General features: G+C 39.0%; 1 protein-coding gene across 1 annotated transcript; it reads left to right on the forward strand.

Annotated features, from left to right (window-relative positions):
* The first annotated feature begins 331 nt into the window (after positions 1-331).
* LOC140936617 (uncharacterized) lies at positions 332-17260 on the forward strand. The gene is made up of 5 exons (XM_073386113.1): positions 332-1120; positions 12456-12472; positions 14229-14410; positions 15036-15198; positions 17065-17260. The coding sequence occupies exons 1-5, from the start codon at positions 377-379 to the stop codon at positions 17258-17260; spliced, it is 1302 nt and encodes a 433-aa protein (XP_073242214.1). The 5' UTR covers positions 332-376.
* Positions 17261-18128: the final 868 nt, after the last annotated feature.

The raw sequence follows: 18128 nt of genomic DNA on the forward strand, positions 1-18128 counted from the left end.
TCAGAAAGACACGTGTGGAATTGCTTACAACATCTGAAGAAAACCGCTATGGGACCAGATCTCATTCCCTTTTGGATTTGGAGGGATCACGCTGAGATCTTCACAAGTGTCATTCATAAGATCTGGAATGTTTCCCTGAAAACTGGTAAGTGGCCCTCCTCGTGGAAAAGGGCCCACGTGACGCCCCTCCCTAAGATCGACATCCCTAAGGGCAAGCAGGACTTCAAGCAGAGGAATTAAGATCACGCCTGTAATTGCACGCGCGTTCGAGAAATCTGTGTATAACATCCATGTACGAGACATTGTCGAACAGCATCTGAGTTCAACACAGTTTGCTTATACGACAGGGGGGAGTTGCACTGATGCGCTCTTGAGCATGCAGCACACCATCTACACCTATTTAGACGAGCAAGACTGCAAAGCCGTCCGAGTATTTGCAATGGATTTTAGTAAAGCATTTGACTGTGTCAATCATGAACTCCTGTCATCTAAGCTTAGGCAGTTGCCATTGAATCCCCTTATTGTGAACTGGTATTTAAGCTTTCTCGAGAAACGCCAGCAGCGAGTAGTTTATAACGGTTTTGAGGGACAGTGGCGTGAGGTCAATAGGGGTACGACACAAGGTAGTGTCAGTTGGCCATATCTTTTTAACGTGTTTATTAATGACTTGGAGATCAATCTAGAAGGTCGCCCAGCCTTGTTTAAATATGCTGATGATGCTACAATTATCGTCCCTTTTTGGGGAAACGGCCAGTGTCGCACCGACTTGGTGGATCAGTTTCTTAGCTGGTCCAGCCGCAATCGCATGACATGCAATCCAACAAAATGCAGGGAGATTATTTTCCGTAAGATAGGTTTCAGTCAGGACATCGCGCTAGTTGGTAACATACCGCAGTGCGCAGAGTTATCCATATTAGGTGTTACTTTCCAACAAAATTGTAAATACAGTAGTCATGTGCGTGCGAAGGTAATTAAGGCGAACAAGTCATTATTCGTATTAGGATCTTTACGTAAGGAAGGAATGTCCCAGGAGGAAGTAGATCACCTTTTTAACGCAATAGTTTTACCAAATTTTTCTTACGCTCTGCCGGTTTATGGTGCCTCAGATTCCGACCTTTCTGTAATGCAGAATTTTTTAGACCGGTGTATGAAAAGAAAGTTTATGTCCAAGAATGTAAATATCAGGGATTTGCTAGAGAAGGCGGACAAGACACTCTACAAAAAAAGATCGAATGACCCGGAATGCCCGTTATTCCAGTTTTTACCTAAGGAAAAGAACATGAGGTACAATCTTAGAAATACGTCAGTCTCTGTCCCTAGAATCTACACTGACAGGTTTAAGAACGTTTTTAGTAACAGAATAATTTTTAGATATGATATGTAAATAGTTTTTTGAGTTTATATTGTAACTTAGGATATGTGATTTTATCTTAAGAAATAAAGATTATTATTATTATTATTTACATGAACGTCAAAGAAGTTGAGAATTTATCTACATAAGAATTGGCGAACTCTATAAATAAATCATTCCTTGAACCTCTTGAAGAGTATCGTCTGTCTTGCCTCATCACTCACCTTGCCCTGGAAAAAGACTCCCCCGAGTTCCTGGAAGTATCGGAGGAACGTGTGTGGAAATTCCTATCAAATCTCACTCCCTCTAAATCGGTTGGCCCAGACAGGATTCCAAATTATCTTCTGCGAGAATACGCTGACCTTATTGCCTTTCCGGAATGTAGAATTCTTGATGCATCGTTTAGGGGGCAACGCCTACCTCGATCATGGAAATTTGCTGACGTAACACCGCTTCCAAAGTAAAAACCTGTGAAGATCTTAAAGAAAGACCTTAGGCCCATCTCACTCACGCCATGTCTCTTGTTGTCGAAAATGCACGTTTATGGAAATATGTAGATGATACCACTATCTCCGAAACAGTCGCGAAAGGGGAACTTAGCAACGCCAAACGTACTACAGAGAGAGTAGTACAATGGTCACTAGAAAACAGAGTCCAGCTGAACACTGATAAGTGTAAAGAAATGCGAATATCCTTTACAAAATCCCAGCAAGAATTTGAGCCCATTCTCATTAACAGCGATGCTTTAGAAGTTGTAGACAGTGTAAAGTTATTGGGACTCAATATTTTCAGTGATTTGACCTGGAATATCCATATTAATAAAATTTGTTAAGAAGGCCTCTAAGTGATTAATTTTTTGGTACAACTTAAGAGAGCTAAGGTTACTCGCACTAATTTAGGGCTCTTCTACTCTAGTTTTATTAGATTAATTATGGACTATGCAGTACCGGCCTTTCACTTCAGTTTGCCTAAATATTTAATGCAAGAATTGTAACGTGTACAGAAGAGAGCGTGCAATGTCCATCGTCACCCCGGTGTTAGCTATCATGAGGCTCTTGTTATTATGAACTTTAAGGAATTAGCAACCCACCATGGCGAAATATGTGAGTCACTTTTTCACACAATTGTGAATGACAACAATCACCGCCTTTACAAGTTATTTTCTGCACCGCACGAATCTACTTATTAGGCTTATTTAGCAACAGAACGGGAACGTCGGTGACGACGGCGCGAGCAAATCAAACAACTGGCTTGACCAATGGCAGAGCGATAAATTGAGCACCGGAAGTCGTGTTTAGTCCTTTCCGTGCGCTTTCCCGTCTCAACTGACATCCCCGTCCTGTTGCTAAATCAGCCTATTCATTAAGGCGCGCGCGACCTTTAACATGCCACGTTTTAAAACCGACCGTTTTAAGAATAGCTTTATTATCTTTTCATGTCTTAAAGCAACTAACTTATAGCTTAGGATTTCGCAGCTTGTATTTCGATAACTTTTTTTAGCATCTCATCTCTTGTTAACTTTTTTGTTCCTTTTTACTTAAGACAGATTAGTTAATGTGAAGATCTATAATTTTATTTTTGTAACCAAATACGCAATTCAGTTTTCGAACTGCTATGTATTTATTAATTAATAAACTTCAAACCTCAAACTTTATTTATGATTGTTGTGCTGAGTTAAGGGTTGACAACAATCCTGAACAACAATTCAAATTCTGAACTAGTTTGACCTAGAGCAGTATAACATATGATTTCCGTCTTTCTACACTCAACTTCATTATTTCTTCAGGATTCATTATTTTGTTCGGCTTTATTTCCGCGGATCTCTCATGTCTGGTCTTTTTCCATCCTGGGAAGAGAGCGCGAATAGTATAGGAAGTCTTTAAACCTTTGAATACTCAAACTAAGCTGAGTTCACAATTAAAGAGAAGTGAACACGCAATGCTGATGTCTATTTCTTGCGGACTAGCTGTTATTTCAATTTATAAATGGTCTTTCTGCCACTTTTTGCATGTTACTAAAGTTAAAAATCCGACTCACCCCAATACAAGCCATGTTTCACGAGTTGCCAGGGGTACCATTTCCAAAAAAAAAAAACGTTGTAAGGCCATTGGCCCTTTCTTGGTTAGTTAAATTAAACCATCAAGAACCAAAGCAATTTCTTTTTGTGTTACTGTTTCTATTCCAACAGTTTCCTTCAAGACTTAATAAAGTGATATTAATACTACAGTTCAGATGCTAGTTCAGTTGTAGAGGCTTCGTAAACAGTGCATTCCAATTGATGGCATATAGTTACCTTCGCACCAGTTAAAGAAGTTATTAAATGTAGGCTGATTCGCGGGGATAATTGTCTAAATTCATAAATATTAATTTGCTGTTAACCATTTAGACGTTAAATGACTGAAGGGATTGAATAGTATTGTCCAAAAAATGAAAAAAATGAAAAATCTTTCCAACATTATTTTACCCACTTAGTCAAAAGGAAAATAGCGGTTACTAGAGCGCATACGAAAATACGGAGATCTCGGTGAAAATTTCCCCTCAAATGGCAGTTTTTTTGGTACGAGAAAAAAAATCAAGTAACGGGATTGAGTTGTACCAGCCACAAAATGCCACAAAATTTTTCATTTTGTTCTTAGAGGAAGGCCTGGTATTGGTTATCCGCACAAATGGTTTCTAAAATTTCGGTCGTTTCTTTAAAAGCGGGGGAAAGGTAATACTAAATGGAATGGTTCATCCAGGTAGAATGTGTCCTATGCCTGATGATATTTGCATATAAGTTTTGACAAGCACTTGCAATGCGCCTGTGCTCACTGCTCGGTACTTTTGCCACTGCGCTTTGCTAAATATAAATAAATGAGTCGCACGCTAGTTTGCCTCCAACCTATCTAAAGCAGCACGTACAAAACCAACCCTGACCTGGTCATTTGCGTTTTCCCTCCATTTGGGGCTTCCAGCGTTCGATTAAAGTTATAACCAGATTTTCCCACCTGTTTTGGGGGTTGAAAATGGTAATTTATTTTTTTATAGCGGAGCTCTCGCGCGCTCTCGCGCTCGCAGCGGAGCACCATGGGTAAGAAAATTCGGTAAACTATCCATCGGAGACAATTTGGTTATGACATAGCGTACACCCGTACACTCTTTGCGGGATAGGGAAGGGGACTAGGTGTCAGCCTGGATCGGGGGGAGGAGTATGTTGTAAATCGTGCGATGCATTTGTGCAACCTGTGTTTTTCATGGCGGGAAATCGCGCAAGAAATGGCGTGGCCAAGGTCGTCGCATTCAAAAACTTGTTTACTTTAGAAACTTGTTTTCAAGTATTTCAAGCATAAGGATTTGTGATTGTGGTGCTCAGTTTCTAGTAAACTGTTTTGAAAAAAATAGTTATGGCAACAAACAAAAGCGGATTCAGAATTCAACCTATTTGCTTGTAAGTGAAGAACGACGGGAAAGAGAAAGAAGAGAAAGGCAGAGAACAAGAATAAACAGGCGAGCTGCCGAAGAGGATTCAAGTGGAAAATTTATGCAGCATCTGACACTTCTTTACTGACAGCTGAAGCTGACAGAGTTTTGTGTCATCTTATAATGTTTTTACCTGTCTTTTTGAACTGGGTCTACAAAATGCAATACAGCTGTTATCAATATTCTTTTTTTATTCTTGGCTGGCTTGTTTATAGACCTTGTCACGGTTTTCGACGCCATCTTGACGAGTAGGCAAATGCGTGAGAAATTACAGTGTTTGTATGAGAATCTAATGTCGAATAATTTCCGTAAAACGGCTGTTCTGAAAAAAATATCAATTGTAAACTAAAGCTACAAGGCAAAGGATTGTCTTAAAAAATTTTGGGGCGTACCTGTGCTTAAATTTCTCCAGAGGCTTGCTTTAGATTTTCCATATATTTGTCTGTAATTTTCCCGGGACTTTCTTACAGACAAATGTATAGAAAATTTTAAAAAGTGGTTCTAGGTCTTCTAGTGCATGTAACGCCCTCAAATCTTTTCAGGAGAATCCTTAGGAGGGAAGCTTTAGTTTACAAATCATATTTTTTTCAGAACAGCCGTTCCACGGAAATTATTCGACATTAGATTCTCATACAAACACTGTAATTTCTCACGCGTTTGCCTACTCGTCAAGATGGCGTCGAAAACCGTGACAAGGTCTATTGGGTTGTGGTTGAGAAATGCGCCGCTCGACACTGAAAGAAATCTGAAATCATCGTTTTCAAAAATAAGCTAATCTTAGTAAGCTTACTTCGGCTTGCTGGACTATGGGAAAAGTCGTAAGCGATTCTAGCCTTACTTGATGGGTTTCCGAACTGCAATGTCTTCTCTTGATTTTTGTCAAGAACTCTTTCTTATCGCCTTGCTAGTTGTTGTTTTGAGTCGTCCGCGAACATCGTATGCTGGAGTACTTAAAATGTGTGTATAAAATGAATATGGTGTTTTACAAGTAAAATGCAAACGTAAATAATTCTGAAACATGCTCTTCCTCATTACTAGCGTTCATTCGAATACTCGACAGCTCGCATTTTGGCGCTTAGCAAAATTCAGAATTAGCTGGTCGGACGGGTGATTTTGTAAATTGAATTACTGCGCTTTTCATAAACACGCGAACTCTGAAGTTCAAAAACCAACTGACGTTTGAGTTTTTCGCTACCGTCACTCATCTTAACGGACCACTTAGGAAACAGAACTTTGCTCAAACGGGTTCAAAAGGTCAAGGTTTGTGATCTGCGATTGGTGGATTTCGATCCGTTTTGTGTATTTCTCTGTTTCAAGGTTCATTGCTTGTGATCGTAATTATGATTGACGGCAGCGAAAAACGCAATTGTGAAGGCGGCTTTTGAATTTTAGAGTTCGCAGGTTTGTGAAAAGCGCAGTACAATATATTTTTTCGAACGTTTTTGCTCAAAGCCCATTATTACCCTGCATACCACATAATGGTAGATTGACCGGGCTGAACATTCCCGTCTAATGCTAAATTCTCTATACAAAAACGCCTTATGATGTTATTTTTATAATTTGTTGTGGAAGGGAAGCGCGTGCTTCGATCGTCCTGAATATTGAATGAGTGCAATTTGTCTTGTAAGAATATTTGTGACCTCTCACGCGAAAACATACACTAACGGCTTTCCGTTAAACGGGTGAAACGCACGGCTGTCGAACGGGTAAGAAACGGCCCACGAAGCCGTTTGAAACGGATGAAACCGAACGGCTGAACGGCTGATAATTTATTCCGAACGGATTGGTATGACGGCTGAACGGCTAGCGAAAAATTTCGAACGGATGGTAATTACGTCTGAACGGCTAAAAAAATTTTCGAACGGTAGACCTGAACGGCTGAACGGCAGGAGTAAACTTTCGAACGGATGGTCCTGAACGGCTGAACGGCTCGTCAAAAACTTCGAACGGATGGTAATCACGGCTGAACGGCTTAAAAAAAATTTCGAACGGTAGACCTGAACGGCTGAACGGCACGAGTAAAATTTCGGTCATTTGCCGCAGATTTACCTTTGGACAAGTTGCAGAAATTCTACAATAATTTTATTATGGCTGTTTCCAATTGAACGGGTCATGAACGGGTGAGTTTTTTTCGCCACGCAGAATATAAACAAACTTGTTGTAGACAAACAACAAAAAAAGAGCGATTAAACGCTTTGATGCTTTTAAATAAAAACTTGCTATGGCCATCACAAATGGAAAACGTGAATAGAAATAATGTTAAAAAGCTCAAATCACGATGAATAAATCGGCAGCGGTAAGAATTTTTGAATATCGAATTATGAATGAAAGTAAAGCTTGCATCATAGCAGACCGTTTTGAAACTAATTAATTGCCTAGCGTCACGTCGCCAGAGAATACTTCGAGATGTCACGCTTGTCGTGATTCTCACCCGTGCTGGCCAACGAGCAACAAACCGTCGCTTCATAGAACTATGCGATAGTTGTACACTGTTCTTTGCAAAAAAAAACTAAGGCCTTTTAAAAAATGACGAGAGTTTTGGTTCACGAAAAATAAATCATCAGATAGTTGACTGAGTAGATGTTGGTCACGTGCTAGGCAACGAGTTTTGCAAGTGACTCAAATTTCATTCGTGATCAGAAAGGTCAGAAAGTGTTACTGGTAAAACCCTTTTCTCTTTGTTTGGTTTCCCGTGATTCTGGCAGCGGGTCATTAAACGAGTTAAATCGCCACTTCCACCAATAGTTTCTTAGTAGTTTACCTGGGATCAGAGGAACACGTTTTCGACTCAACAATTGCGGTGAAACAGTTGTTTACACAAGACAGTATTAATTTTTGTCGCTCTGTCAGACTTTTTTCGGTCGGTTCTGAATTTCACGCTTGGTTCGAGATCAATGTTACGTTACGGCAAGAAAGCAACGAAGCACGGCTAGAACAAGATTTCGCAAACTACCATTTCGTGTCTTCGTTTCGCAAACGACCGGCCACAAGGCACTGCATAAGGCCATCTGAACAGCGTAAAAATTAATTATGATCCAAGGCGTTTGAATGAATGGTTCCAACTGATTGAAGTTTTCAACGGGTGGATAATTTTTCTGAACGGATGACCAAGTCGTTCGAACGGATTCAAATTTTCCTGAACGGGTGCCACAGCCGTTTTGAACGGATAGACAATTTTTGTGAACGGATGGCACAAGCCATTCGAACGGATGGATGATTTTTGTGAACGGATGACCAAACCGCTCGAACGGATGCAAATTTTTCCGAACGGGTACACTAGCCGTTCGAACGGTTGGACAATTTTTGTGAACGGATGACACAGCCGTTCGAACGGCTTGACTTCCTTTTTAAACGGATCGCCCAAGCCGTTCGAACGGATGCAAATTTTTTCTGAACGGATGAGAAACGGCTTGTGAACGGATTTCCGTTCGAAAACGGGAAGCCGTTAGTGTACGTTTTCGCGTGAGAGGTCACATTTTGTAAAAAAAACTGCAGAATTACTGTGTAATTAAAATAGGGCAGAAAATGACATAAATTCTGTCAGAGGTCTGAAAACAAACAATCCCTGATAGTTCTGTTTACCTTAGAGATGGTGTAAAAAGACTAGGGACTAGTCATTAATTTTTCCAGAGGGTGGGCCGGCAGGAATAAGGGTGGGGGCGTGGTCATCAACAAATTTGAACACAAAGAGGAGGGGGCTACCTGATTTGCTATTTTTCTTTTGTTTTCAAACAAATACTTTCAGTGCTCTTGGGACTAACGGTTAATGGTTTGCAAGCCTGCTAAAGGCTAACATTTCATAACTGGAAGTTTAAAACTAATAAGGAAAACAGTCACAATTTCTACGAAATTATATGTCCCAATAATACGTCCAGAGGTCTTCCTCGTTAGTTACAATGCAATACAATACAATACAAATTTTGTTGTCAACTCCCCATGGGGGCTTTTCAGAGACAATTAAGAAATGGTAAACGTGCAGCATGCAACCATCGAGTTATGGATGCACGCGGGAGGTTGCTAAGCACGCCTCGTGCGACTCTAGCTTCTTGAGTGCTTAGCAAACCTCCGAAGTGCATCCATAACTCCATGGTTGCACAGCTGCAACGTTTACCATTTCTTTTATAACATAATCAAAAGAGAAAAACATTATTTTCCATTTGCCTTCGGTTGAGTCATCGGTCCGAGTTCATGTATGCTGCCATCTGCCAGCGCGTAAACAAATCATGTTCTATGTTTTTCTCTGATTCAACCGTTCTCCGTCTTCAGGTAAATTGCAAAACGTTTTTTGTTGTTATTCTAATGGCATCTGCCCACTTTCTCTTAATATTAGGGTAAAAACTTTCAGGGAAAACTGTAGCTGCAACTATAAACACCAACTAAAAAGACTCTAAAAAATAAGCTAAAACTAAATAAACTGAAATAATTATCAAGCTTATTTTTGTGACAATTTTTGAAATAAACGTAAAGTAGAAATGAGAAAATTTGACTGTAATTCCTTTAGAATAACAGGTAACACTAATTTCAAAAAGAAATTAACTAGCTTTGTATCGAAATCTGTCTGGGGAAATCCAGCTATGAAAGTCAAAGTTGCAACTGAAGTCCGCCGACACACAGCCGGCGCAGAAGCTGTTGTTTTTCGACCGTTCTCGGAAGGACTGTTATGAATGAACACTGAGGAACAAAATAATACCCACAGAAGTTATTTTTTGAAACATTTATTTGAAAACCCAAATGTTTCTCTACTCAAATGAAATTCGCTTATTCCAACGTAATGTGCCCGTTTAAACTCAATCGATGCGATGAAAACTTCACAACAAAGCTGTCTCGAATTTGAGCGTGTTTCCTAAAATATTTGCTTGAATTTAGCATCAGCTTGACCAAAAATTCAATAACACAATGCTAATTGATAAATTTACATTTAAAACAGACTTTCTCTTCTATAAAAAAGCACACAAAATGTACCTTAAATCTTCGCTCGCTCGATCATCCTTCAGCCGATTCTAGCCGCGAGGAAAACAGTGATTAATTCATCCAGGGCAAATTTGTCGCTTGATCTTTTGTCTTTTTTTCCTTCAAAACGACAGCTTAATATTTTCTTCAACTTCCACTTTTCATCTGTGAATTTCATTGGTGTATTTTACCGTCAGGAGAGGAGATTTGTTGAATTTGCTTAAATTTTACCGGACTAGCTCAGTTTCTTGGCGTGCACCCACGGGCAAATGGTAGTGGCTAACTGACCAATCAGAGCGCGCGATTTACTTTTGTTATGTTATAGATATTAATAGTACAGGTAATCAAAAAAAAAAAAAACCTCAGGAATTGTCAATAAACAATTATTAAGAAACTATTTACATATAAACTTATGACATTAAAAATTGATTTAAAAGGAAGGCTTTGATTTTACGTTTGAAAATGATAAGAGATTCACTTAATTTAAAATGAGGTTGTAACGCATTCCACAATGTTACAGTTCTGTAATAAAAAGATCTCTGTCCCGACTTGGTTTTAAAAAGCGGTGTATTAAGCTGGGAAGATGATCTGGTCGTCCGACCACTGATATTCCCTCTGGAGATAAAAGTTGAACTGAGGTAGTTTGGTATCTGACCTGTGATAGACTTAAAGGCCAAGATGGCGTCTCTTAGATACAGGTGGGCCTTAACTGGTATCCATCTCAGGTCTTTCAGGGCTGGAGATACGTGATCAAACTTCCTTGCCCCAGAAACTATGCGAGCAGCGAAATTCTGTACTTCTTGTAGTTTGCGTATATTGCTGGCAGAAGTATTCGACCAGACGGACGAGCAGTAATACAACTTACTAAACACGAGAGAATTAATTATTGTAACAAGTATGTCTTTTCTAAATATATGTTTAACTCGGCTAATTTGCCCTAGGGCAGACATACAAGATGATGCTCTTTTAATTATGTGGTCGTTGAATGAGAGTTTACTATCAAACACTACACCCAGGTCCCTGAGGAGTTCCCACTACTGCAATGATCAACAACAAGGTCAAGCTCGCAGTCACTTATTTCCACAAAATTACTAGAAGACAATACTTCCTGCTCTTGCCTAGAGATGTTTGCGACGATTTTTAAACTTGTTTGAAAGAGACATGAGCGATGATTCGTTGGATTTTACCGTTCTTTTTAACTTGCCTTTAAGTGAAAGTTTAAAGTGAAATAAATCCTATTTTTAACTTTATCTGCTGGATTTCACCAGCGTGAAATGGAGTGTCCCAGTTAATCTACCCGGCTGTCTGACTTATATTCTGTAGAGGGTTGCCACTCACTGGAAATGAGCTTCCCAGAAATCTATATATATATTTTTTATGTTCTATAAGCCTGGTTCGTTTTTTATCAACGATTTATCTTTGACCAAAACTCTTTACTCTGGAATGAAAAACAAACTCTCATTTGGTTTTTGATACAAAAATTTTTTTTAAAGAACTCGCGTGTCATCGATCCTTTCGGCTATTGTCATTGGCCACTTTTCAGGCACTTTTCGCATTCGCTCCTCTTCCATTTCTGCATATTCCTGAAGACTCAAGGATAATACGTCGTTTTCTGAATCTAAAAATCCGTTTGTGATATATTCCCTGTCTATTTATTATAGTTCCAGCACAGGAGACAGAGCAGAGTATATCACTGAGGATGAAAAGGAGCCGTTCGATGCAGACTAGTTCAAACACTCAATAATCTTTTTGTTCTTACATACATTTTTTTTTTTGGGGGGGGAGGGGGCGGGGCAGGGGGAGGCTAGCCAGTTTTTAAAAGCACATTTAGAGGGGTCATGCCTTTTTTAGTTTTCCTTGGAAGGGGTCAAAACGTTTTGTTGTGCTTTCTGATGGATCTTACCAGCCCACCCCCCGGCATAACTCATGAATGGTCCCCTAGTTTACGCGCTACCAGACTTGTTGCGAGCCACACACACAAAAAAAAAATCCGGCCTGATTTTTCATTTTGGCCTTTCCTTTAGACAGAGAGATAACGCGCCCTTCTGAACAACTCCTAGACATTACATTTTACTTACACAGAAGGATGAGGATTTTATTTGTACTAACGCTGATGCTGTGTTACAATGCGGCTCAATTTGCTGATCCAAGTGAGTATAATGTATTTTTATCACGCAGCATATATAGTACGCCCCTCAGTATTTTTAAACTCCTGTCCGGCCACACAATAAGCTCACACGGGGAAAGCAGAAACTAGTGTTCAGCTATTAAACATCTGACTTTTATTGTTTAATTTTTTTTTAGACATTTTTCCTTATCCGCCTTTCTTTGTTCAAAAACTCCCAAGTCATATTTGTTTTTCTGAATACCCTTCGTTGGGGACATTGCGCTTTTAAACTAGTGGGAAAAATGGTGGGATTTAGGAAATTTGTTTAGTTTATTACGTCACCTAACAAAAAAGCAAAGAACGTAGAAAAAGGAATATTGACTCATTAAGTTCTCTATTGATTAAGAAATCTTCATTTGATGTGTAAAATTACAATGTGATTTTGAAGGGTGTGGTTCTGTGATAAACAATACCTTGACAAGTCCTGGATTTCCAATACAATACCCAAATAACACGTACTGTGTGTACAACGTTTCCATTCCATCCGGAAAGGCACTGAAGATCAGTTTTTCAACTTTTATCCTTCAGACAGATTCTGAATGCTGGTAAGTAATTTAACAATACAGAGATTTAGAGTCACTTAAAAAAAAATAGCAGATAAAAACACTGAGCTCAAAGCAATTCTTATGGATTCTTATGGAGTGAAACAACTAACTTTTTTGTAGAAGTAATGAACAATAAACATCAAGAAAAGGGAAAACTTGGTCACGTGGTACAGATTCACGTTTCTGCCGTTTACCATAAAGTTAACGTGACTGATGTCAAACAATTGAAAAGCACTTAATTGTCTCGGCTTTGGTAGCTTATCATTGTAACTACGTAACATTATTGCTGGACAAAGCATACAAATTATGTTCGGCTAATACGCTGCAAGTTCTTCGATTTGTGATATCAGGCCCAGAAAGAAGGCAAAACCAAGCTTCTAAAACGCTGGGCGGCAAGGTAAATATATCCCGGGGAAAAACGTCGGCCAATGAGAATAGGCTTCTCTTTTCATAATGAAGATAGACCTGGCTTTAGAACGGCCGATTAGTATCTATCAAACGCTTTGCAGTATCAGGAAGAATCTGAAACACGTTTATTTTCGCAAACATTTACTTAAGAGAGAGTATCTATAAATAAGCGGTCTGGTCGATATGTCGTGAAAAATAGTTTTTGCTCATTTTATTTTCTTGTTATTTATTTTCTCCATTTATTTTATATTACAAGCCATTTATAATATATTACAGATTTGAAGATATCAGATAACAAGAATAAATGGATAAGGCCAAGATATAGTGAAACTAATTACATGCCCCTTTGATTAAATTATAGTTTTATTTTAAGAGAAGTACAATTTTGGGACAACTTTGGTTCACCCCATCCAACGCTCGCGTTGGCTCAAATCAAGGCTGAAAGTTTACAAAACTTAGAATGTTGATATAACACAAAAAGCCATCATATTTCCTTTGACATAAACAGAGCGTTTTCTGCCAACATTCAGCAAAATTTAACCCCACAGCAAGATTTTAACGATCCCCTTCCCGCACTGATAGATCAACACGGTGGAGCAAAAACCACCCTCCAAATGGGGTCCCAAATGTGCCATTTGCTCTCGGATAAAAAATTGAATGAGAGCAACATAGAAACCATGATATTTTGTGAAAGAAGACTTCCGAAAAAATATAATTTCTACGATTTCTTCGATTCTTTCTTCTACTAAAATACTGCCTTAGCGGTGCATTCTAGCGGCAGTGAGTGATGGGAGGCTGCTGTATCGCAGCCTAAATAAAATTCAAACTATTATTTACAAAATCGAATGTTCATTGCAGGTGTTATACTCGTAGATACGGTTAGAAGGTGTAGAACATCTCATTAGCTAAACAGATCTGACCGATGATATGGTTTTCGATATGGAAAATGCCATAGCGTTTATAAAATCCAAATTATGATTTCACGCCTCAGAGCTTTTATGTGAGCTGAGATGAGTAAAATCCCTTTTACAGGCCTTTGTCATCTGTAGGTACGTCGAAAGCAAGAGAACATAAAAGCCTCTTGTTGAACGTTAATTGGCATTTGTAGACGGCGGCAATTCAACTGCTCGGGAGTGACTCAAGTGCAACATAAAATAAAAGAATTTGATCGGCGGCTTGATATTCCACAGAAACGTTTGGAGAGTCCTTAACTCCACCATAAAGCACGACTCGCAATTAGGGGAGGGCGGAGAACATAAAAGGCTGTTATGTTCTCTTGGCGGTTAGGGCTCTTTCTAAGAATTTAACTGCCCTTAAAAAGTAAAAGACATCTTTTTTTCCCTTGTAGGTATGATTATTTGGAGATTGTAGATGATAACAACAGGATACTTGGTACATATTGTGGGAGCGAACTTAGTGGAGAGGCAGTTTTGGTAAATGGAAACTACGCATTAATAACATTCCACTCTGATGAAACTGTACAATACCCGGGATTCCAGCTCACGATATTGTTTACTGAAAATCAAAATGGTATGTTCCGATAAAAAGGGAGTCTTTCATAAAAAGTACATAAAATAAAATACAGTATGTATTAAGTAAGATACCTTTCAGGCTAGATGTCAAAGTTGATGCACCTCACCTTCACCTCTAAAAGCGGTCAAGGTGAGGTGCTCATTTTTGAAGGTGGCTCGACTTTGCATCATTTTATCGACAAGCTTTACTTTTATTGCTGAAAGAAGTTGAAAAAACATGCATTTTTACTCAAAAATGCCTTGACCACCCACTACTTGTGACGTCATATTTCGTAACCATAGTAACTTTCCATCACTAGACTTATCTTAAAATGCTCAAGAGGGATAAACGAACAGCTACTGAAAACGTTATGACTCTACCCCCCCCCCCCCCCGTACGTCTCAGGGTTGAGAGGCTGCTCGCTGTAGAACGACCACTTGATTGGGTATAAAATTTCGATTCCTTTTAAAATGCTAAGGAGGCTTTGCCTTACTGTCAGGCATGCCGAACAAGATGGCTGTTTAGTGTATTACGTCACCTAACAAAAAAGCAAAGAACCTAGAAAAAAGAATATTGACTATTAAGTTCTCTATTGATTAAGAAATCTTCATTTGATGTGTAAAATCACAATGTGATTTTGTAGGGTGTGGTTCTGTGATAAACAATACCTTGACAAGTCCTGGATTTCCAGTAAAATATCCAAATTACGCGAACTGTGTGCATAACGTTTTCATTCCATCCGGAAAGGCGCTGAAACTCAGCTTTTCAAATTTTAGCCTGGAGCCACATTTTGAATGGCATTGCTGGTAAGTAATTTAACAATACAGAGATTTAGAGTCACTTAAAAAAAAAATGCAGATAAAAACACTGAGCTCAAAGCAATTTTTATGGATTCTTATGGAGTGAAACAACTAACCTTTTTGTAAAAGTAATGAACAATAAACATCAAGAAAAGGGAAAACTTGGTCACGTGGTGCAGAGTCACGTTTCAAGTTTACCATAAAGTTAACGTGACTGATGTCAAACAATTGAAAAGCACTTAACTGTCTCGGCTTTGGTAAAAGTAGACTAGGAACTTAACTTAAGGTGGTGCTTATCACTGTAACTACGTAACATTATTGCTGGTCAAAACATACAAATTATGTTCGGCTAACACGCTGCAAGTTCCTCAATTTGTGATATTAGGCCTAGAAATAAGGCAAAACCAGGCTTCTAAAAACGCTGGGCGGCAAGGTAAATATATCCCGGGAAAAAGCGCCGGCCAATGAGAATAGGCTTCTCTTTTCATAATGAAGATAGACCTGGCTTTAGAACGGCCGATTAGTATCTATCAAACGCTTTGCAGTATCAGGAAGAATCTGAAACACGTTTATTTTCGCAAACATTTACTTAAGAGAGAGTGTCTATAAATAAGCGGTCTGGTCGATATGTCGTGAAAAATAGTTTTTGCTCATTTTATTTTCTTGTTATTTATTTTCTCCATTTATTTTATATTACAAGCCATTTATAATATATTACAGATTTGAAGATATTAGATTACAAGAATAAATAGATAAGGCCAAGATATAGTGAAACTAAGTACATGCCCTTTGATTAAGTTATAGTTTTATTTTAAGAGAAGTACAATTTTGAGAAAATTTTGGTCCACCCCATCAAACGCTCGCGTTAGCTCAAATCAAGGCTGAAAGTTTACAAAACTTTGAATGTTGAAATAACACAAAAAGCCATCATATTTCCTTTGACATAAACAGAGCGTTTTCTGCAACATTCAACAAATTTAACCCCATAGCAAGATTTTAACGATCCTCTTCCCGCACTGATACATCAACAAGGTGAAGCCAAAACCACCCTCCACATGGGGTCCCGAATGTGCCATTTGCTCTCGGATAAAAAAATGAATTAGAGGAACATAGAAACCATGATATTTTATGAAAAAATACTTCCGAAAAAATTTCTACGATTTATTCGATTCTTTCTTGTCCTAAAATACTGCTTTAGCGGTGCATTCATTAGTCATTAACCACTGTGACAGCTTTTACTTCATCAGTTGTTTCGGCGCAGACGGCTCTTTCTCGAAATGTTGCTATAGTTCTAGCGGCAGCGAGTGATGGGAGGCTGCTGTATCGCAGCCTAAATAAAATTCAAACTATTATTTACAAAATCGAATGTTTATTGCTGGTGTTATACTCGTAGATACTGTCAAAAGGTGTAGAAACATCTCATTGTTGGCTAAACAGATCTGACCGATGGTATGGTTTTCGATCTGGAAAATGCCATAGCGTTTATGAAATCCAAATTATGATTTCACGCCTCAGAGCTTTTATGTGAGCTGAGATGAGTAAAATCCCTTTTACAGGCCTTTGTCATCTGTAGGTAGTTCGAAAGCAAGAGAACATAAAAGCCTCTTGTTGAACGTTAATTGGCATTTGTAGACGGCGGCAATTCGACTGCTCGGGAGTGACTCAAGAACAAAATAAAATAAAAGAATTTGATCGGCGGCTTGATATTCCACAGAAACGTTTGGAGCTTCCTTAACTCCACTATAAAGCACGACTCGCAATTAGTTGAGGCAGGAGAACATAAAAGGGTTTTATGTTCTCTTAGCGGTTAGGGTTATTTTTAAGAATTTAACTGCCCCTGAAAAGTAAAAAAACATATTTTTTCCCTTCTAGGTATGATTATTTGGAGATGGTAGATGATAACAACAGAATACTTGGTACATATTGTGGGAGCGAACTTAGTGGGAAGGTAGTTTTGGTAAATGGAAACTACGCATTAATAACATTCCACTCTGATGAAACTGTACAATACCCGGGATTCCAGCTCACGATATCATTTATTGAAAATCAAAATGGTATGTTCAGATAAAAAGGGAGCCTTTCATACAAAGTACATAAAATAAAATAAAGTATGTATTAAGTAAGATACCTTTCAGGTTAGATGTCAAAGTTGATGCACCTCACCTTCACCTCTAATAGTGGTTAAGGTGAGGTGCGCATTTTTTTGAAGATGGCTCGACTTTGCATCATTTTATCGACAAGCTTTACTTTTATTGCTGAAAGAAGTTAAAAAAAACATGCATTTTCACTAAAAAACGCCTTGACCTCCTACTACTTGTGACGTCATATCTCGTAACCATAGTAACTTACCATCACTAGACTTATCTTAAAATGCTCGCGAGGGGTAAACGAACAAACGAACAGCTATTGAAAACGTCATGACTCTACCCCCCCCCCCCCCCCGTACGTCTCAGGGTTTAGAGGCTGCTCGCTGTAGAATCGACCACTTGATTGGGTATAAAATTTCGATTACTTTTAGCCTGCAGTGTAGGCGTTTTCTTTTAGCGCCCAATTTTCTCGCGAAAGCGCCATGTTGAAACTTCCCGATGAGAGGAGGAGATGGGGCGAGTCAAAGGGAGCGGGGAGGGGGCGGGGAGAGAGAAGAGAAAACGCCTGCTCGAAAACACTGTGAAAATGAGAAACACCCCCTAATTAGACGCGCGTGACCGCTCTTCCGGAAATGAGTAGCCGACAATAACAAAACAACCAAGCAGTCGCTCCAGTCCAAAGACTCGCATTGTCTTAGAAAAACAAGCTGGAGTTTATCATTGTTTTTATCCTGACTGAGTCACAATGCAATTCTCCACAGCTGATGAAGCTTCAGTTTAAGCTGCAATTCATTCTTCTAAATTCATCTCTGTAAATCGCTATCCGTGAGAGTTTAACATCCTGCAAAC

The sequence above is a fragment of the Porites lutea genome, chromosome 5, assembly GCF_958299795.1.
Source record: "Porites lutea chromosome 5, jaPorLute2.1, whole genome shotgun sequence".
Classification (NCBI taxonomy): Eukaryota; Metazoa; Cnidaria; class Anthozoa; order Scleractinia; family Poritidae; genus Porites; species Porites lutea.

Excerpts from the sequence above, each read along its gene's own strand:
- LOC140936617 (XM_073386113.1), top strand. The coding sequence starts at position 377 with ATGCAGCACACCATCTACACCTATTTAGACGAGCAAGACTGCAAAGCC. Across the intron at positions 14,411-15,035 it reads GTTTACTGAAAATCAAAATG|GGTGTGGTTCTGTGATAAAC; the intron begins GTATGTTCCGAT and ends GTGATTTTGTAG. Across the intron at positions 15,199-17,064 it reads CATTTTGAATGGCATTGCTG|GTATGATTATTTGGAGATGG; the intron begins GTAAGTAATTTA and ends TTTCCCTTCTAG.